General features: G+C 35.1%; 1 protein-coding gene across 1 annotated transcript; it reads left to right on the top strand.

The window, feature by feature from the left end:
* Positions 1–4,617: 4,617 nt before the first annotated feature.
* On the top strand, positions 4,618–6,213 carry LOC145799769 (uncharacterized). The gene is made up of 6 exons (XM_082889404.1): positions 4,618–4,744; positions 4,835–4,969; positions 5,063–5,151; positions 5,248–5,713; positions 5,813–5,992; positions 6,077–6,213. Exons 1-6 carry the CDS (start codon positions 4,618–4,620, stop codon positions 6,211–6,213), a joined length of 1,134 nt encoding a protein of 377 aa, XP_082745530.1.
* The last annotated feature ends 16,696 nt before the right edge of the window (positions 6,214–22,909 follow it).

Below are 22,909 nucleotides of genomic sequence, written 5' to 3'. Positions count from 1 at the left end.
AGTGTATGTACAATCCATTATAGGCCTTTTCCAGTTTCTCTCTCTATTCAGGGCAAATCAATTATAGGAAAATCCAATCTGGATCTGGGTATAGTTATAACAAAACAACACAAATATTTGATATTTGGCCAAGATGGCAATGACTCTGCATATTGGTGAAAATCTGAAGCTTATCAAGGGAGATCAGGGAAAGTGGTGTTCTTAGAATACTCACATTTTGCTTACTATACACAGTTTCATTCTCATGATACTGTTAAAGGTTTCAAAAAACCTAGTATAGTGATCACAAATAATTTAAATTATTCCAACTCATAACTTCAAATCCACTGCCTACCAAATACATCATAGGTAAAATAAGTTACTAGATGGAAGGATAACTAAATGAGAGACTATACAATATAGGAGCATGCATATATATATTGGTGAAAGGAAGAGTAATAGCACCAAAATGCATGGATACAATAGAATCGTTCTACAGCACAGGCATTGTATAAATGATTCAATCACAGAGAAAATTCAAATTTCTCTGGGTTCAGTTTGACCAATTTTCAAACCAGAGAAAATTGATAAATTCTGGACTTCCCAAGCCCAGAGAAAGTTGGTACAATTATTAGAATCTTGAATTTGAAGCTGTGATTTCAAATCTTCCACTTTGTTGGGTTATGAATAAAATTGGTTTTCAAAAATTCAGGTGGCCTCCTCTCTCTCTCTCTAGCTTGAGACCATCCATCACATGCAAGCAAATCCTTTAAAACCACCATGGACGATGCTGTTGTTCGGGTGAAGCAAGAAACCAAGCGACCGAGGTTCGGATGAATACACACAAACCCAGACCTCTCTCTCTCTCTCGGGTGGGAGAGACAGCATTGTTTGTGAGACACATGCATGATCTCTCTATCTATTACCTTCTCTCTCTCCACAGGGGCAAAACCCAGCTTGCTCATAGCCCATGGCTGCCACTCTAGGGGCCGTCATCATCACCGAAGCCTAAGCTACCTTGCACAGCATCGGCGGTCATAGCTTCGGTTACCATTAACGTCGCGACTGCTTTGGCTACCATCGGTTCATGCCGATACCATCTCCACCTCATCTTGGTGCTTCACTTTAGACTATCACTCGTCGGAGTCTGATCCATCGATGGCTATTTCCATAGGCGTAGCAGCAGAAGAGGAAGATGCAATGTTATTGTTGCTGGGCTCGGCCATATCTGATGAAGAATCAACAACGCGAAGTCGAAGAGAGAGAGAGGAATTGTGGGCAAAGAGTCAAATTTTTCTGATATATGTTTAGGGACCTTAGACATGAAAAAATAATTTTGTGGATCTCTTCCATTACGAAAAGTGGGGGAGGGACCCTAGACTAATTTTCCCTTTATTATATATCTGACGTTGTGGATTTCAATTCTATCACCATATCATTTTAAGAGAATTTACCAGTCTTTAACATTTCTTCCAAATTTATAAAAAAAAAAAAAAACAAAAACAAAATTATGGTGGGTGGCTTTTCTCAACAGATAAATATAAAACAAATACTAAGATAATTCTCTCATCTAAAAAAAAAAAAAAACTATTAAGATAAGTCACTGAACTAACAAAGAAGTAGAACAAAATACATATATATACAAATGACTAATTTTATTAATACATAAATCATATTCGCATAACAAATGATCAATTTTGTTCACAAGTAAATCATTAAGTAAATTAACAATTTTTAATGATATGAAAAATATTTTTCAGTTAACCATTTTGTTAATAAATAAACCATTAAGTCCATTAACAATATTTCATGATATGAGAAATATTTTTCAACAAACAATTTTGATAATTTTGACAATTTAAATTAAAATTTATAAGAAATGCTAGTTGTAATTTCTAGTATTATAGGACCGATTCATATTTTAAACAAACTTTATGGGTGTATTTGTAATTTGTTAAAGAATAAAAGATTTGTGTTTCATATTTGACCAAGAATATTTGCGTAATTACGAAAAAAAACCTATTTCATAATTGACCAAGAATGATTGCGTAATTATGAAAAAATCTATTGCATAATTGACCAAGAATGTTTACATAATTACAAAAAAAAAAATTAACTCAACATATAGGCCATCATTAGTAAATTATTCAAAATAAAAGGACAAAATAGGTAAAAAAATGACAAGCCATAACAAGAAAGAGCTTCTTTTATATATATATATATATATATATATATATATATATCTCTATACATCTTTTTATATTGTATTTTATTTATCACGTGAGGTGGCATGCTCATATTTTTTAAATACAATGGGTCTCACATGAATGTCATTAAATCAAACTAAACTATCTCATAAGTCTCATGAAATAGGTTCAACAACATAAATCTTTTTTTTTTTTTTCCACTCAACTCAATCAAATGTCATTTGATTAATTAAATTAATGAAATTCACATGGATGTCATTAATATTTCAAGAGTATAAGCATGCCACATAATGTGGTAACCAAAACATGGTTCACTCTAGCATTATTGTTTATTTATTTTTTTTTTTTAAAAAATGTTACTTCCTTCGTCTTAAAATATTATTTCTTTATTTTATTTTTATTTTTCTAAAATATTAGTCCATTTTAAAAAATTAAGAACTAAAATAATATAAATTTTCTATTTTGCCATTCTTTTGAATTTATTAACAACACAAAAGGTACAATTATGACAATTGATATTTCTAAAAAAATGTACTATTAAAGGGTATTTTTTAGAAAATTAATATTTTTTAAGTATAATAATTGTACTATCAAAAAAAGTTAGATTCTCCAAAAGGAACTATTATTTTGGAACGGAGGAAATACATTTTTTTTTTGATAAATTAAAAAAAAAATGCTATGTTGACAAGTTGTGTTTAGCATGTGATGAGGCATACTCCACACCCTGTAGATATTAATGTTATCAACAATGTTAGGTGGCCTAAAAAAACATGGCTCGAATGGCTTGAAACATCCAAAACGATGTCGTTTTGGGTGTAAAACGACGTCGTTTTGACACATTCGAGCCACAAAAATTTGGGCCACCAAACATTTTCCTAATGTTATATATGTGGGACCTATTATATCAATGATAATAAAGTGTGACACATCATATGATAAATGCAAATGGTCAAACCAAATGGTAGACGTGGCATTGCTCTTTTATCTTTCAAGTAATTTGCCCCAGATTGGTTAGTATCACACTCATTTTTAGAGTCAATTTTTGCAATATGCACTTCTCTAAATATGAGTCACAAAACAAACTCATCAGGACAGCAAATTCCAGGAAAAATAACAATGCCAATATTTTGAAATTTTCAAGTTTCCAAAATCTATAATCACATATCAGTCACTCATTAGTGCAACATTTAAGATAAAAAATATTAATAACTACAATCCAAATTCTCTGTTCATAGTTGTCTTCACTGTTGGGTTAAGTGTTTTGAATTCTATGAGTCCATACAATTTTTTATTTTTGTTTTTTTCACATGTATTTGGGTTGGGGTATGGAGTGGGGTGGATATGAGCCCAAAAGCCGGCCCAACCAGCCCAAGCCTGCCTATTACTTGTAGGGTCTTGGGATTACATTTTAGGCCCATAATGCAAAGCAATTTTTTTAGGTCTGTTTACAATCATGGGTAGTCTTGGGAAGAATGTATGAAACTTAGCCCAGCCTGTAACTTATATACAAAATATATTTATACATATTCATATTTTATATTAGGAAAAATTACTATGTAGTCTTATGTAGGGGATCTATTTCCCTTTTAATCCCAATATATTTTTAATAGATTAATCGGTCCACAGTTTTTTAAGTTTTATACCCAGAGGCTCCGTTTTTTATTTTGTTATTTTTAAATGACTGTATTACCCTTTGTTTTGTGATCTATATAGACGTGAAAAATCAAATATTTTCTCTGTTCAAAAAAGAAAATCGAATCTTTGCCTCTGCGATCTCGATTTCTCTTCGTTATGTCGATCTCATTGTGCTGTGTGGTCGATCTCATTGTGCTGTGAGGTGGATCTGGTTGTGCGATCTGAATGTCTGTGTATAGGCGATCTCTGCATACGTTCTCTCTCTCTCTCTCTCTCTCTCTCTCTCTCTCTCTCTCTCTCTCTCTGTGTGTGTGTGTGTATCTGGTTTGTATCTGTCGATACATATATGTATGTATCTGTCGTTACATACATATATATATATATATATATATATATCTGTGTGTATCTGGTTTGTATCTGCGTATGTATCTGTCGATACATATATGTATGTATATATAGATAAGCAAATTTGCGTGATATTTGATTTAGCAATGTTGTTTTAGCTTTTTGTTTTGTGATAAATTTTGTTTGTTTGATACTTATTTTGTGATTTTTGTATGTGATATAGTGTAATGATTTTGATTTTGTTGATTTCGTTTATTGTATAGTGTAATGTGTTTTGAAGTTGTAGTTTGGAATTATGAATTATGATGTTTTGATACTGATATGTTGTAACTGTACAATTTTGCTATTTGGAATTGTGAATTGCGCAGTGTTGGTACTAATATGTTGTAACTATATAATTTTGCAGTTTGGAATCTGTGAACAATTGTTTGCTGGTTTGTGATTTTGTAGTATGGAGGAGTGTTTCATGTTAATGTGCAAATACAGTAATTCTTGTGCTGCTATTAAGATTAGTGATGAATGTAGTTATCATGAAGTTGTTGAGAAAATATCTGCGAAGTTCAAGGAGTTGAGTGTTGGTAACTTTTGTTTGTTTTTCTCTATTCCTGGATATTCTAATTGTATTGTTGAATGTGATAATGATTTGTGGAATATGCTGTCAATGGTAGGTTGTAGTGGTTCTCATGTTGTTGATGTTGTTGTGGGTGATAAGAGAATTGTGGTGGTTGATGATGATAATTCTTGTAGGATTGATTCTGTAATTTGTGAGAGTTCTTTGGTTAACAATTGTGATGATTTTGGTGGTTTGTTGCCTAGTTTTTATCCATAACTAGAGAGAGTTTTGTTGTCTGCTAGTTGGAAGGGGATTATACATAGTGTTGGTCAAGAATTTGAAGGTGGAGTGCCGGCGCTCCGCATTGCATTGGCTAAGTATGCAGTTGAGTGTGGTTTTGCAGTGAATTATTTGAAAAACGATGCAACAAGAGTAACTGTTGAATGTATGATGTAGTTGTCTACGGGTTGTAAATGGTTTGTGCATGGAAGGGTTATGATGAATTCCGGTATTTTTTTTATAATGAAGTTGGATAATGTGCATACTTGTGGGGTTGTCGCCCGTAGATCTTGTAGCAAAATGGTTGGTTCTAGACTTGTGTCTGATATTGTGCATAATGATATTAGTGATAATCCATTGACTCGTCCTATTAAAGTTAAAAAAAAGTTGAAGAAGCAATATGGTATAAATGTTTCTTATCGGGTTGCATGGTTAGGAGTTGATAAGGCAAGAGGTGGGTTGTTTAGTGATTTTGCAACTTCTTTTGACCAACTTCGTTGGTATCTTGAGATGGCTATGAGAACGAATCTGGGAAGTGTGTTTGAATTAGATGTGGATGAAAGTAGTGTGTGTTTTCGGAGGTTGTTTGTGGCATTTCATGGATGTTTGTATGGCTTTCAATTTTGTCGTCCGTTGTTGTTTGTTGATGGTACATTCTTGAAGGGGCGTTATAAGAGGCATTTGCTTGCAGCAATATCAAAGGATGGTAATCAAGGTATGTATTTATTTGCAGTTAGTATAGGTTTGGTTTGTCAGTGTGTTATTGTATTGTGAGTCTGCTAATTTTTGCAGTTTCATGTTATTTTGTTTACAGGTCTATTTCCTTTGGCTTTTGCGATTGTTGACGCTGAAAATCAAGATAATTGGATGTGGTTCTTAAGTCAGTTGTTAAAGGCTGTTGGTTCAGGCTGGAGATTGACCTTTGTGTCTGACCGTGAACATGGATTGCTGGATGCTCTTTCAGTGGTTTTTCCCAATGCACATCATGCATATTGTTTGAATCATTTGAAGAGAAATTTGATTGACAAATTGGTGGGACTTCGTACTAACTATAAACTGAGTTTGATGAAAATATTAGTTAAATATGCTTATGCGCCAACTGTTGCTTCTTTCCAACATTATAGGGAGAAATTGAGGCGTATTGCTGGGAATGGTAGAGTTGATTGTATGTTGGATGGTTTGCAAAATGATAAGTGGGCCAATGCATTTTCTTAGAGAGAAACGATATGGTGAGATGTCATCTAATGCTACCGAGTCTTACAATAATTGGATTGGTGGGGCCCGTGAGTTGCCTATTACTTGTATGGTTGATATGATTAGGGTTCAAATTATGACTCAATTGTGTAATAGAAAAGCTGAATCTAAAAGATGGACTACGAAATTGTGTCCAATTATGGAAAAGAAGTTGGTGGACTCTTTGAAGCTAGCTAAGTCTTGGGATGTGATTGTTGCTAGTGATACTGTGCTTGAGGTTCATTCTTTTATTTCTTTTTATGTTGATATTGGTAGACAGACTTGTTCTTGCCATGAATGGCAATTGAATGGTTTTCCTTGTTGTCATGCTGTGCATGCTTTGCGTAGTAGTGGTAGAGATGTGTATGATTTCATTGATCCATTTTTTCAGGTAGATTGTTTTTGAGAGTTATACAATGAATCTGTCTATCCAGTGCCTTTAAGTGAGAGATTTGACTTTGATGGTGCCGGTAGTTCGATTATCAAACCACCTATAACGAAGAAGCAGCCCGGGCGGAACATGAAGAAGAGGATAGCTTCTAGGGGTGACAATGTGAAGCAAATCAAGTGTGGGAGGTGCTTGAAATATGGGAATCACAATAAGAAGGCGTGCAAGGCTGCTATTTGAGGCCACATTCTATTCTTTTGGATTTGTATTTGAATTTGAGGAATTATGATAATAATATATGTGATACTTGGTATTATGGAAGTAATGAATAAAGTTGGTTGAATTATTTTTTCTTTTTTGATGTGTTCTATAGTTATTGAAGTTGTTTTGGAACAGTTTTATTTCGGTTTTTAGTTTTTATTTTTTGTGTGGATTTGGTTGGTTTTATTTTTATGGAATGTTGAGAAGGTTGTTGAAAATTTCTTATTGAAATGTATAATATTGAAATGCAGTTTTACTACATGATTTATTTATTTCATATTTCGTAGTGACAAAACTGTAAAATTTTACAGTTTTATTTTGAATTTTGAAATGCAGTTCATCTATTTGTTGAGTCATGAAATTGGATGCATAATTGTGTAGCATAATTTTTGTTTGAGTAATGAAACTGCATAATTTTGCAGTTTTAAGAATTATTAGAAACAACCTGATGAAACTGCATATTTTTGCAGTTTGAAAAATTATTAGAAACAACCTTTACTGTATGAAAATATATGCAACCACAAATAAGTACACAAACAATCAAATGAACTACCACAATAATAATAACAAGAAGAAGAGCAACAACCACATCAATGACAACAATCATTTTCACCATAATAACCAGAAGAAGATCATTGCCAAAAGCATATAAAGTACTTATTACATGTCACATGTTAAAAAAAAAAAAAAGAAGTACAAAAATATGTTCACTTGAATATTTGTATTGTCAAGAAGTTTGTTCATTGTTTCTATAGTTTGGTATGTTTTGTCAACATTTGGTAGTGCTCGAGTTTCCAAGATCGGTTGTTATCATTGAGGAATTGACTGATGATTTCTGCTCGAAATTTGACCCACTCAGTTGGTCGAAGTGATTTCTGCACAGGTTGCCAGTTGATATATTGGTTGATAACATTGTAGACAGCGATTGCACAATCATTCCTGCAAAGTTTTAGATGAAGTTAATTAGTTAGGTAAAAGTGAAAAATTTAGCATATTGAAGCATTAGTTTATTGATTTTGTATCTTACGAGTATGGGGTTTGTTGTGGGCATTCCTCAATTGATGCAATTACTATCTCGCACTCTTGAGATGATAACATGCTTCATTGATTGCTGAATAATGCTTTATTCCATCTCAGTTGATGTTGTTGCTAGAAAATAGTTAGTGGGTGTTTTTGTTAGTTATAGTGATGAGTTGAGATGTTTTGAAAGGAATGGAACTAAGTAGGAAATTTTATTTAACTTACAATTTCCTTTGCAATTTCAAAGTGTTTGTTGTGGCAATCTTTTGCTGGTCTCAAAGAGTCATAGTGTGATAACCCTGTTCCGTATTATGCTAATTAATCTTAATTATGATTGTGATTATGTGTTTGATATGATTTGGTGTGTCGTTTATATGAATATATGTGGTTTTGAATTTCTATCTGTTCACTGTAGGAATATCTGTTTGATTATCTACTTTGGAATTTAAATTGAAAGCCCTATCGACCATAGAAACCAAAATTGACTGCGCCATTGTGATTGGCGTAATTTTTAGAGCCTACGGTGGAATTTAATTAAAATTTGATTCGGATCAAATTAAATAGATTAAATTAATGAAATGGTGCTCAATTATTTAATACTAAAGAAATGTGATTAGAGGGGCTTATATAAAGGGCCAATTACACTCTCATTTTGTTGTTTGGGGCTCAAAAATCAGATTTCACACCTTAGAGTGAGAGAAGGTCGGCTAGGGAGAGAGAGGGTGAAGGAAATTGAAGTTTTGATCTTGAAGCTTGAATAATTTGGAAACCAACTCAGGAATTAAGCATAAGTTTGGAAGGTTAAAGCTCCTAGGTAAGTAATCAACCCTTAACTCATGAGTTTGAGTTGTGATTTTGTGAATTGAAGATTAATTGGTGGGTTAGATCATGAGTTGAGTTGATTAAGTTGAGATTGAAGTCCATGTGTGCATGCATGTAGAGAATTCCTATGAAATTACATAATCTAGCATGTAATATGTGAATTATGAAGGATTGAGCATTGAAGCATACATGCAAGCATGGTTTTGTTGAGTTTTATAGTTATAAGCATCATTGGTGCTATTTGAAATGGAATTGAGGTAAAAAATTGACATGCATGTTTGATTATGGAAGATATGAAGCTTATATGAAGGTTGAATGCATGAGCCTTAATTATACTAAAGGAATGTTGATTAATTTTGAAGAATTGGGCCATGATTTTGAGCAATTGACCTCATCTTGCTTGTATACTCATGATATATATTGTATTTGCTTGTTTTGAAACCAAAATTATGAGTTTTGGACCTTTGGAGGTCAAGTTTGGACTTGTAGAACAATTTTGGATTTTCCAGAATTTGGCATGTCTGCTCGAGCGGGGAAATCGCCGCTCGAGCGGGAAATGAGAGCTCCCAGAAGTTTTGTAGGCACGGATGTCCACTCGAGCGGGAAGATTCACGCTCGAGCGGGGAGCCATGTAGTGAGACATTCAGCTCAAGCGCCCGACTTCACGCTCGAGCGTAAAAATGAGGCAACCAGTACTTTTGCAGACCTAATAGGTCCGCTCGAGCGGGAAAGTCCATGCTCGAGCGGGGACCCCTGTTTCAGAAATTTTGTAAGGATGTCCTGTGTTTCGTTTTCCGTTCTCTTTCACTTCTAAGTATTCTTAGGCATGCATTGAGCATTATGAATGAATTAAGAGGATAAGAAAGAAGCCTAAGAGGGATGTATGAGTTAAGAACGGATTGAATCGTTTGTGACCCATATGTGTTATGTAATGTGTAGGGTTAAGCTCAAGGGTGAATCCACCGGCAGAGCACTGTGAGTAATATCTTAACAAAGATATCTGAAGTATGTTATTTGTCCAACTGCTTATTTTTATATAAGTCTTGTTAGTTTGTTACATTGAATTGGGGACAAATATTTGTTATGCCATGTGATTGGGCCAAAGGCCGTTGGATACAATTGGTTGGGCCGAAGGCCGTTGGACATGGATGATTGGGCCAAAGGCCGTCTGATACGAATGATAGTCTGATACGAATGATAGTCTGACATGAACGATAGTATGACATATGAATAAATGGGCCAGAGGCCGTATGACATATGAATGAATGGGCCAGAGGCCGTATGACATGAATGAATGGGCCAGAGGCTGTATGACGTGAATGAATGGGCCAAAGGCCGTTTGACACGAATGATTGGGCCAAAGGCCATCAGACAGGAACGGCTGGGCCAAAGGCTGTCGGGTACAAGTTAATTGGGCCCGAGGCCATTTGACACATTTGGAACTTTAGTTGAGTTATACATTAAATAGAAACATGAATTGGGCCTAAGGCCGTCTGATGTAACTGTTTCAAATATTGTTCATGTATCTTCCTTATTTGATATTATTCACTGGGCTTTCGCTCACGCTCATTCATGTGTATGTAGGTGAGCCAAGGGATGTCCAAACCCAGTCTCGGTGAAATATGTGAGAAACAGTCAAGGTTTTTGGAGAGTCAGCCCAAACATCTCACGCACGAGACTTGTCTTCGCCTCTTTTGCTCTTTGATATGGTTTTGTTGTATTGGCAAAGATGTCGGATTACTTTTGTATATAAACTTTGGGTTTGACCGACTTAGACTTAATGATCCTGTATGTACAGAACTTTATGTTATTACTTATTTTGACGTGAGTTATTAACATGTATGTATATGGACTGTTATGATGTGCCATGTACGCACAGCTCTATGGACAATTTGTAAGTTTGCTTCCGTTTGGACCCGTTACTCCGACGAGTTATGTCTGAATTGGTTTGAGGCCGTAGGTAATCCCTTGATTACTGGCCGGTTATGTCCTTAACCCATAGGGGCGGGTTCGGGTCATGACACATAGTGCCTCCATATCCCATCAGCATTGTCAAAGACCACAATTGTCCAATGGTTGTCGTGGTTGATTGGGAAATGGATATATCTATTTTTCATTGCTTCTGGAAAATGGCTGTCCATCATTGTTTCTCTCAGTGCTTGATCTTGGTTTTGTTGTGGAGTCTGTAATTTATATATATGTTTGAAATATGTTATGAAACTATGTAGTAAGATATGTTAAGAAAGTAGAAAATTTTGCAGTTTGAATAATATTGAAAGGTTAAGTTTTTCTTACATTGTTGAGTGTTGAGAAAACGTAAGATCTTCCCGCGTATGGACTTCTTGCAAAGGCTAGATCATGTTTATCAAATTCTTCAATGGATGGTTGGAGTGCCAATTTTATTTCTGAGAAGGCATTAATGACCTGAAGTATGTCATATATGAGAATGTGTTAGGTTTGTGAAATAGGTTATTGAATATGAACAGAAACTGTAAAATTGTGCAGTTGGAGATGTACATTCCCATATAAGGGTTCCCTGTTGGTCAATCTGCATATATCTGAAAAGTATACGCAATTTTCATCTTCGCTGCCAAACCAGACACAAGCACTTGATTGTGTGTTGTTGATGAGTTGGATTTGGTCGTGGTCTTTTTTGGATAGGCTATGCCAAACCTTGTTTGTTTTGCGGCATAAAATGGCGAATGGCTTGTTTTGGATTGATTCTTCCTTGAAATCATCATCACTTTCCAATACTTGATGTTGTGTCTTCTCTTGATTGGCATCATCTTTTGGGTTGGTTTCAGCAGCAACTTCTTTCTTTTAGCCAATATCTTCTTGCATCTTTTCTTTGTGCTGTTGTTTTGCTTCATGAGCACCCTCTTTTTGCTCGGGTTTAGTAGCAGGTTCTTTCTCTGTTTCGATTTTTTGTTTTTTTCTTTTCATTGTTCTTCTCTTTTTGTTCATCGGTACCCTCTGTTGGTTTGGATACATCAGCAGTAGTTTCTGTCTTGTTCCTTGTATCTTCTTTGGCTTTTGTCATTTTGACTGGTATTCAAAATCTGGGTGATGTGCTTGTTTTCTTGATTTTTGTTTGATTCTCTTGACCATTAATCTTTGTTGGGGACTACCAGTTTTTTTGACAGACATTTCCTTCAATTGATCTTCTTTTCTACGCAATTCAGCTATGAATTTTTGTTCCATTTCTTGCATTTGTGCTCTCATGGCTGATATGAGCTTGTCCTTGTCGTCCTCTTTGGTTGATGTTTGTGCTTGGTCATGACCTATAAAAATGTTGGATTGTGTTTTGGTTAGTTTAATTAAATATTGCAGTTTGCTTTAGTATTAGACAAGAGTTTACCTTGTGCATGAAATGTGTCAGATTTCTCTTGGAGTTCTTCTTGTTGTTTTGTCTTTTGTTCTTCTTGTTGTTTTGCTTGTTCTCTTTGTTCATGTTGTTGTTGTTGGTCTGTCAGTTCTTGTTCATTGACTTCTTGTTGTTTGTTTGTTTGTTGTTCTTCTTGTTCTTGTTGTTGGCCTTCTTCTTCATTAGCGTCTTCTTGTTGATCACCTTTTTCTTCTTCTCTTTCTTCCGCTTCATCATTGTCTTGTTGTTCATCAGCTTCTTCTTCTTCTTCTTCTTCTTCTTCTCCTTCTTCTCCTTCTTCTTCTTATTCTTCTTCTTCAGCTTCTTCTTGTCACTTGTTTTTTTTCATCATCACTCTCTCCTTCTTGTTCATCACTTTCTTGTTCTTCTTGTGGTTTTTGCTTTCTTTTCTTTTTTTTTTTTTTTGTTATTCTTCTTGTTCTGATTCTGATTCTGATTGATGTTCTTCTTCGAGAAAGTCATCCTCATCACTGCCTAGAAGTCTTTTTTTTTTGTTGCTTTTGTTTGTTTTTTTCTCTTGTTGTCCTTTTTGTGGTCATGTTTCTTTGCTGAAGAGTCTGTTGATGTGCTTTGATTGATATGCAATAACTGTATTTCTTGTTCAGTTGGGGTTAAAGCACTTTGGTCAACCTGCATTGGAACAATGTGGCATATATCAGCAATACTGTAAAATTGGTCAGTTTCATAAGATGAGTTGTACTGTGAGTAATGTGAGTTAAGTGTCGAAATATGCTGTTTGAAACTGAAAAATTTGACAGTTTGATAACATGAGTGATGTTAAATAGATTTGTGCATTTAAATTGTACACTTTTGTAGTTTCATAACATGAGTGATGTTAAATAAGTGTGTGCTTTGAAACTATAAACTTTTACAGTTTCATAATATGATTTGTACTGTGAATAATGTGAGTTAAGTGTTGAATATATGTTGTTTGAAACTGAAGAATTTGACAGTTTCATAACATGATTTTTACTATAATGATTGTGAAAGGAGTGTTAAATAGATTTGTGCTATAATAGTATAGAAGAGTTTGAATACTTTTTCGAAGTAAGCAAGGCTGATGTGTTTCCACTTGGAGTACATTTTGCCAAGGTTCCATTTCATAAACCTTGGGAAGCCTTCTTTGTCGGATGGTTGGAGGAGTTTACTGTGCTCACAGTACCAGTACTGTAAAAAAAAAAAAAATTGAAATATGTTAGATAGTTAGAAATAGGTGGATGTTTGATATTATTTTGTGAAGTAGTTAAGTAGTGTGTTTACCAAGAGTAACATGACGCATCTAGTGACATGCCTTGGGTTGTTGTTTGCATTTGCCATTGAATTCATCAGTGTGTCTTTTATTGCCTCAACCCAATTGTACTTCTTGATGTTGCTGAGATTGTCAACATAGTTGAGGAAACCCCAACTGAGTGTATGGCCTGTTGTAGGCATGAGAAGTTTCAGGCACAAGTAAAGGGTGATGACCCTTGCAAGATCTTGACGATCATTGGTTGATTTTCCTTTTTTTGTTTGTTGAAACATTTTGGTCAAAGACTTGCCATCCAATCTCTTTACTGATTTGTATCTTCGTTTGTAAAATGCAAGCTCAAAATCCTTTGGTCTTGCATAGGATTTGGTGGTGATGCTGTCTTCTCCACAGTCGATACCAAAAATGAGCTTGACATCACTGTTTCTGAGTTTCATTTCCTTTTTGCCAAGTATAAATGCTCTTTTTCTTTTGTTATAGAGTGTTGTCATTTCTGCTACAATGGAATTGTAGCATCTGCACCAAGAGGCCTTCAGTTTTGTTGAGGAGAGAGCATTTATAATGGGCCAAAAAGGGGTTTTTTCCAGCTCTGTCTGTTGGGCTTTTGTGAATTTGACACCTTTCAACAGTTTGATTACTGTTCTGATGTTGGAACGGTAATTAAACTGTTGGACTCTCTTTGCAATGACTGCTCCTTTTTTCTCTTTTGATGGCTTGGTTTTTGTTTTGGGAGTTGATTGGCTTTCTTGGAGCTTTCTTTTTTTGGTTGGAAGAGCTTCTTATTTTTTTGTTAGCTTGCTTTTGTTTGTTTTTTTTTTGGGTGGTTGGAGGTGTGGTTGGTGTTTGTTGTGTGGGCGGGGTCTGTGGTGTAGTTCTTGGGCTTTTCCTTGTAGGTAGTGTGGTTGTTTTGTGGGTTTTTTGGTGGGGTCTGTGGTGTTTGGCTGTTTTTGGTTGTGGTGGTTGGGTTTTTTGTGGAGGGGGAGATTTTGGTGGCATTTCAGTGGATACAGGTGAAGGACTGTCAAAAGGGGAGATACTTAAATCCCTGATTGGATTTTTGGGCATATGGGTTTGTTTCTTCCAATATCTTCCAATAGCTATTTCTGAAAAAATGAAAGTGACAGCAGGGCATGAGTAATATAGTGACAAAACTGTATAATTTTGTAGTTTGATATGCAGTTTAATATGAAGTTGTATCTATTTGTTGTTAATAGTTACAAATCTGTATAATTTGACAATTTGATTTGCACTTTATAATAAGTTACCTATTTGTTTTGAATAGTGATTAAACTGTATAATTTTGCAGTTTCATTTGCAGTTTGAATAAATTTAGATATGTTACTTGTAGAGTGATGAAATGAAACTGTATGATGTTGCAGTTTTTATAAATAGTATCAACAATAAGAACATCCCATTGTATTTTGTAAACAGTAACAATAACAACGATTAGATTAAGTATTCAACGAAATGTAGCAACAATACGAAGAATAAAAGCCAATATTTAACAGGAAGAAGAAGCAAGAACAACAAGAATAAGAATAAGGTGTTGAATGTGTAAAAACAGGGATTTATGTGTGAAAACAGTGGATTAGAATGTTTAAAAACAGGGAACTAGAATGTTTTAAAATAGGGGATTATATATAAAAGAGGGTTTATACATTTTGAAGTGTGTAAAATGTGTTTGACAAGGGTTTTTTTTATGAAAGTGTTATTGAAACGGTATATACGAAATATGAAAGAATAATGTACAAATTTGAATGAAAAATAATGGATAGGTGAAGAGAGATGTTACTTTTTTTTTCCATTTTTGTGAATCAGAAGTCAGGAACTATGAAATTTCTTCAGAGTAGTGATGGTTCTTCGTGTTGTTGAGAGTCGTCGATTGGAGAATATCAACGGCATGGTGTTGTGTTGAAGATGAACGGTTTCATTTTGTGGTTAGGGTAGGGTTCAGAGGGAATGGAGTCGATCGGAGGAGAGATGAAGGACTGAGAATGCGATTTCGAGCGGCGGAGATGTGACAGTGTACTGATCAGACTGAGATGATATTGGGTGATGGTTGCGCGCGTGTAAATTTGATGATATATTGTGGGTATTTTCGTCTGATTGATAATTTGAGAACTTAATGGAGTATTAAATTTGTTTTGGGCCTAAATGGGGCATGATATGTTGGGCTTGGACCTTTGGGTCAGTTCCCCTTTATATTATTTAATGTTGTTTGTTTGCACACTATTGAATTTTGATCTAGTTGGATAAATATGTGGTTGGGCTGTCTATAGCACGTTCGGGGCTCCATCTTTCACTGGATTATGAATCATTGAGCATTGTTTTGCCTTTAAAGTCCATTTAACCAAAATGCTATTATTGTTGCGGTACTAAGATGTGAAACAGTTATTATTTGGCAATACTCTTTAAACTCTTCTTCTTTTCTTAATATTTACCTATTTTCATTTATAGTCACATAAATAATTTTCATGGTATGCATATCTACGTACTAATATGTTTGTAACCACAAAACTTTGTTGTTAGATATGAGAAATAATATATAAATGAATTACTTTGAAAATTTGAGCTCTTAATTGTCAGTATATAAGAAAACACTAAAATCAGAAAATAATCAACATTATTTTATATTTTTGTGATACAATACAAATATATTTATTTTTATTAATTTTTGGGCTATATAAGCAGGCTTGGGATTATGTGATTTCTTCCTAGGTAGGCTTGGAAATTTAATTGAGGTTCGATCATCAAGTCAACCCGGACTTGGGCTAGTACATATTGTGTTATTATATAGCACAGTCACTACCCAACATATGACCACCCCTAGTGCAGAGTTTGGATGAGTTTGATAAAACACTAAAGGAATTGGATTCTGTCAGCACAAAAATTGAGGACAAACATAAGGCGATTCTATTATTGGTTTTCTTACCTCCATCATACATTCATCTAAGGAATACATTGATCAATGAAAAGATATACTTAGGTTAGATAAGGTCATTGTTGCTGTTATATTCTATAGATGTTGCAGAAGAGAGAGTGGCATGTCAACAATGGAGAGGAGCATGGTTGCATCAGGTGGTGATCAATTCAAGTAGGACAACAGAGAGTCAGGATGGGTCCAGGTAAAAGAAGTGTCGTTACAAGTCAAGGTGTCATAAGTTCACAAATTACTATGCACAAGAAGAAAGACCAATCATCAGAGGTAGCAATTATAGTGGGCTTCCTGATAAAGAAGAAAGCATGGTCATAGTTCCTTCAACTATAGAAGAATTAGATTAGGTGTTAGATTCTGGATGTTCATTTCATATGTGTATAGTTACTTTGCTACATATTAGGCATGTGATGGGTTACTATCAAGATTGCTAACAATGCAGAGAGTTGAATTGGCATAGGGACAATATGGTTTTGCATGTTTGATGGAATCATTTTGACTTTAACCAAGGTTACATATGTGACAAAATTGAGAAACAATCTTATTTCTCTAAGAATGCTAGATTCAAAAGGTTGCAGAGTTGTGTAGTAGGGAAAAAAAAACCAGCAACCTATACAGGCTTGTAGGGAGTGTTGTAATAGATAAAGCTACTATCAAACATGAGATGAATAGTATGAGTAGGTGACATATGTAGGGGAAAGATATAGGTCAACAAGGTGAGCAACAATTGCAAATGCACACAAAATAGGTGCAAGGGTATGTGGAGGCAACATAGTCATACAAGTGCACAGATGAGTGAAACAAATAGTGTGTATGATCTTACCCAAATGCAACAAGAACAACTATTAGATGTTCACAAAGAAGTGATAAACAGAGAGATAGAGGCAATTGATGTAACGAAAATGTGTACACCTAAGACAAAGCAGGTTAGCCGCTTTCACTCACGATTTGGTTAGTGATGATGATGTCTCCGGTTGTGTGCACAGAGAGAAGGTGGAGCCACATTAGTAGCAAAGTGGCGAGTTTTTTTACATGTATTTGGGTTGGGATGTGGAGTCTAGAATCCACTATGAATGCAACATGTGTAGAGTTTTCCTAATTGTACGAGGACTAGGATCTCTTAGGTTTTCCTATAAATAGGATACTTACGTAATTCTAGGGTGTAGAAAATAGTGTGGGTTAGGCTTGTAGAGAGGAAGGAGTGGATTTGTACTCTTCTATTAATGTAGTTGAATAATTTCATTCTTGCCCATGGGCATAGGCCCGTGTGTCAAACTACGTAAATCATTATATGAGTTTTCCTCTTTGGTGTATACATGGATGTGCTTTTGTTCATGTTTGTGGGATACATAAAATCATAACATTGACTTCTATGAATTGGAGTGATAACACTCTCCAACCAACACCCGATATTGCTTTGTGCATTCACTCTAGCCTAATTTTAGACGGCCCTTAGTTACAGTATGGTTCTTGTTGTGCCATCCACATGTCAACTTGCTACATTACACAAACCTACGATGTGAAAATGGCTTCAATATCAAATTCTATGAACCCAAGAGAAAATCCTTTAAATTGTGTGGCATTGAACCTAAATCACCATGAACACAAACCTCTCATAATAGGGAAAAACTAAGATATGAAGGCCATAGGGGTATGGCCGATGTTTCAATGTGAACCCAAAATGGTATAACCAGAAAGGCAGTGCAATCTAATAATGGTCCTCAAGATTTCTCCTTCTAAAAACTATTATCATATCCATATTAGAACTCAAATGGTAACATATTCGGAATAGTGGGATTAGATGGAATTGGCATTTGAAAATGGAATTTGATTTGGTGGGATTTGCAATTAATAAAAGCTTATATAGTCTTATTACCCAAACTACACTCCACATGCTAATAGTGGCATCATTGTCTAACCTTTTTTTCCCTCTCCAATTCACTTTCAAACCAAAAATGGAATAATTTTCTTTTAATTCCAATTACTTCCAAACACAAAAATAAAATGAAATTCCTTACAAATCCATTCCGTTCCTTTCTTAAAAGGATTTGGTTCCAAACACAGTGTAAGTATTTGATCAATCGTTTTTCAATCAAAAATAAAGAACTAAACAAAGAAGTAATTCAGTAGAATAGTAGATTGTCCAGGTATCATACCACAAGGACTTTGGGCTGAGTTGTATCAATTCGAATGGTAATTTTTAATTTAATTTGAAGAAGAGATGATGAATTGGTATTTTTACTAAAGAGAATTTAAATTAAAACTAAAATAATTGCGCAAATAAATAGAGTAATCTGAATATGGAGAGAGACTTAGGATTTTGAATCCACTACTAATCTTATATCATGTAATTAAAATATCTAATTCTAGTAAATCAATGGCTCGGATAATAATGATGTATCGTGGCTACAAACCTCAATATCATCGTCAAGAAGATGAGTATATTCAAAATGTAGGTAAGAATCATCTTCGGTCAGCACGAATCATCTACACTAAACTAAGATTGCTCTCCCCTAAGCATGACTCGTCTCACGATTTGTATATACATGAAAGTAAAACAGTTGTATGATTATGCATTCTCAATTATAGAAATCGAATATATAAATCGAATGAAAAGATTATATGAATAAAAGATCTAAAAACAATCATACAACGATTATCTAATTCTAACGACAAACTAGAATTAAAACACAAAATTACATGATACTTGATTAGAGTTTCATCTCAATTCTAAGAAGAAAGCTTAGCCGCTCAAGGAGAGATTGAACAGTTCAAATGTTGAAGAGAAAGTCATGGATTGATGATTTGCTCTTCTTCTCTAGCTTCTAGACGTCTTCTCCAGGGTTTCAGATGCCAAAACAGGTCCCTAATATTCCTTTTTATAGCTGTAGACACCCCAATTTTGACTATTCCTAAGGCTTGGGCACCACCGATTGATCACCTAATGATGAATTTATACGCTTGTCCAAATGCTCGATGTCCTCAGGAGGAAACCTCAGTTTTGACCCTCAAAAACCTACAAATCTTGTGCCTTGTTTTTGGAACAAAATAGTAGTTTTTCAAGCCTGACCATCCAGAGACGTGCAAACCCACTAGTGGCCTGCCGCCTACTTTTAGTGGCCTGTTGGCCACTTGTGTAAAAATTTAGATCTTTTTGCCAACTGTGCCAGCTGTCTCCATAGATGCATGCACTAACCAGCTATGTCTGTATGGATATTTTCGAGCTAGTCTCATATATTTCTATATATTGATGACTCCATCTCAAAAATTAGGTTAGAGAAAAATTTGTGGAGCAAAGTCTTGAAAAGTATTTCTCTCTCTACATTTCTCTCTTTCCCTTTAAACTTCTATACCCTTTGCCTAGAAACTCTAAACCAAACCTTGAGGGTTCTTTGTTGAGGTGTTTGAGCTTGCATTTTAGCTCTTGATAGTGTGAAATTAGTGGTTTGTGAACAAAAGGATCATTCCTCTTCAAGAGGTATGCATCTTAGCTCTTTTTCACTACTTCTTTCCCATCTTTCCTTACTGTTTTTCGACTATTTTTTCACCTGTATTTGTGGGTTGAAACTTGTGGCTTAAGGCCATAAAGGTAGAGGGGTTGACCACCATTCTTTGAACCTTGTCTTCTAGGCTTTTACCCTTGTGTTTCCCACAATTTCATTATCTTTTTATGAGCTTTTTTCCACTGATTTTCAGAGGTTTTTCATTAGCTAAAATATGGTTTTGAAGTCCCAAAAATAGAGGGGTTACCCTCCCCTCCTTTGGCTTGTTTACTAGCTTAATTGGCTCAATATTTTATCTTGCTTTTTTAGATGTTTTTACCTTAATTTCAGCGCTATTTTAGCCTATTTTAAGACTGTTTTAAGTTGTTCATGTCATTTATGCTTTGTATTGCATGCTTGTAGTGTAATGGTCCTCATAGGCTTGGTGTTTTAGGCATTAGACACCAACCTATTTGAGTTAATAACATTTATTTCAAGCTTTCCATACTTATGATCATCTCTGTACTTCTCTTATTGCTTGCTTCTTTCTTGCTTTGAGAGTCATTTCAAACCAATTATTTGTTTAAGCTTGACATAGAGATCATTGTGTTTAATGGTTTAATCTCTTTGGAGGTTCTTTACTAACGGCATGACATCTCTCTCATGCCTAAAAAAACCATTTGTTTGACACTTCCCTCCTTTAGTGGACTTAATGCTCATTTTGGACTAAAATGACTAATGAATGGAAAGGTAATTAAAATGGGTAATCAATGGCTTAAAATGGAGCAAGATAATAAAATGGTTTGGGTTCAATCAGACATTAATTGAACCCATTGAGTCTTGAGTCGTTTCATACTTGTTAGTGATGAAAACGGTTCAAGAGTCGATACCAACTGCTTCCCTTGATCAATATCATGATAGAGAGGAGGTTCATGAGTCTTTAATTGTGCATTTATTGAAATTGTATCCCTTGGTTCGTAAGTCATCACGCAATGAATTTGTGCCGATTGATGGCTTGCGAATCGAGCCTACCCCTCATTTGAGCTGTCTGATAATAAGGAGAGGCAAGCAAGACAAACATCCCCTAAGAATGCTTTGTTTGTGCTCTGTTTGTTTTCTGTTATAACAGGAGAAACCCAACATTAGTGACTGGCAGGCCACCTTTATCATACGGCAGGCCACTATTAGTAGGTAGCCAGCCACCACTTCTGGCCTGCCGGCCACCTTTTTCAGCCAGGCAATACTACTTTTTTGTCACAAAGCAGAGCAGAGGCTGAGGTGAAAAACAGAGCAGAGGCATTCTCGGGGAAGAAATTCATGTCCATGCATAACCCATTTCCTTGCTCCTCGGGACCCGTTAGATTTTTGTTAATAGTAGTATGTTGTTAGTGAACTTGTTATTAATTATTTAGTTAATTAATTCCACAATGTAACTAATTAGTTAATTTGTATTAATTAATTAGAGTGTGTTGTAACTATTTAATTAGCTAGAATAGTAAGTTAACTTCGGCGTGGTAATAATTAGTTAAGTAGCTTAGCTAATTCATTCATTTGGACCCTCCTACGCGAGGGAAAATATGTAATAATGCTTGTATGTCTTCCAATGTCACGTCTTTCGCCTTTTTATTTACCCGCTTATGATGGATAGTTTAGAGCATCACATTTCGTTTAGCATTTTCCATGATTTGCATCCATGTGTCTTGCATGCATAAGGTTCGGTTCCTCATTCTAACAAGCATTGTCGTTTAAATACTTCTTTGAAAAACGTGTTTAAAACTGCATTATATCGAATTGATTCATATGCAATGCTCGCAGCCGGACTTCTAATTGCATATTGCATGTGTTGCATTAGGCATATTTCATTAGTTAGGATCATGCATTTTTCTAACTATTTTCTCACTTTTGGTTCGCCTCGGAAATTGGGGTAAGCTTTACTACTTTAGCATATCGCATGAGTGTGATTGTTAACATGTCGAGCATGATTACCATGAGGCTAAGTGCTTAAGTGCTAAATATGTTTCAATGCCTGTGGATGAAGGCTAATTGCTTAAATTGGAATAATTTGAGTAATGTGCATATGAGATCACTTTTTTAAGTGGTACATATTCGAAACAATTTCAAACAAACATGAAATCAAAGTGTTTCAACTTTTGCAAATTAGTCTATACTTGTGTGCATCACATAGTAACAATAGTCTAATAATCGGAACAAGAGCATATAATGTAAATAAGAATCACATCATGATTAGCAGATGCCGATCTTTGATCGGGCGAGTGGGGTGCTCAATTCATGACCAATCCCCTCTCACACCTAAGTTCCCGAGCCGAGACACTTTGGTGATGGCGGATAAGTGGTCTTTGGCACGAGTCCCAGGTTTCCTAAATTTCCTAAAAATATTTAGGTGGTGACTTTGTAATCTAGCAAGCAGTCTATTTTTGGTATTTTTATTCAAAATTGACTTTCCAAAAGATTTGTCAGATTTGGACTATTTTGTGTTTATCTATTTCACATTGCACTTGTGAGATCAAATTTAGAACCACAAGAGTCCAAACTGTAGGGCTATCGTATCCGAAAACAACACGAAATGGAAGCTACAATAGCCTTTAGTCAATTTAGAGTAAAAAATACGCGCACACATAGCGAGACAAATCCGCTCGTGCGGATTGGGAATTCCGCTCGAGCGGATCCATTCAGAAGCAATTGTTGGTAGGGAAATCCGCTCGTGCGGATTCACTCAATGACAGACTTTTTGCCTCTTTTTGTGATCCTTTTCTCTCCGGAGTGATATTAACTTGAAAAGAATAAAAAACACTTTGTTGTATCAAATATAATAAGCTCAAAGACTAAAAACATAAGATAGGGAGCCTCAAAGTGTAATATTTCGGCTCAGATCAATATTTCCATGGTCATTAAAAATAAAGATCAACTAAAACACTTCTCCGAGCATACCGCACTATATAGAGCACCCAAACAACAAAACATTACATGATGTTTCTGCTGATAGTAGAATTAAGTTATTGTTGTCACAGATAGATTAATTACACCAAAATAGAGTACTAAATCAACTTTGGATTTTACAAACAATGAACAATCATAAGTTCCGTACAGAATCAGAAAAAAAAATTAACTAAACAAAGAT

This window comes from Camellia sinensis, chromosome 9 (genome assembly GCF_055761805.1).
Source record: "Camellia sinensis isolate YWXY chromosome 9, ASM5576180v1, whole genome shotgun sequence".
Taxonomy (NCBI): Eukaryota; Viridiplantae; Streptophyta; class Magnoliopsida; order Ericales; family Theaceae; genus Camellia; species Camellia sinensis.
Note: the sequence above shows the minus strand (reverse complement) of the source record. Positions and strands in the feature narration are given on the sequence as shown.

Excerpts from the sequence above, each read along its gene's own strand:
- LOC145799769 (XM_082889404.1), top strand. The coding sequence starts at position 4,618 with ATGGAGGAGTGTTTCATGTTAATGTGCAAATACAGTAATTCTTGTGCT. Across the intron at positions 4,745-4,834 it reads GTTCAAGGAGTTGAGTGTTG|GTTGTAGTGGTTCTCATGTT; the intron begins GTAACTTTTGTT and ends TGTCAATGGTAG. Across the intron at positions 5,152-5,247 it reads TGAAAAACGATGCAACAAGA|TTGGATAATGTGCATACTTG; the intron begins GTAACTGTTGAA and ends TTTATAATGAAG.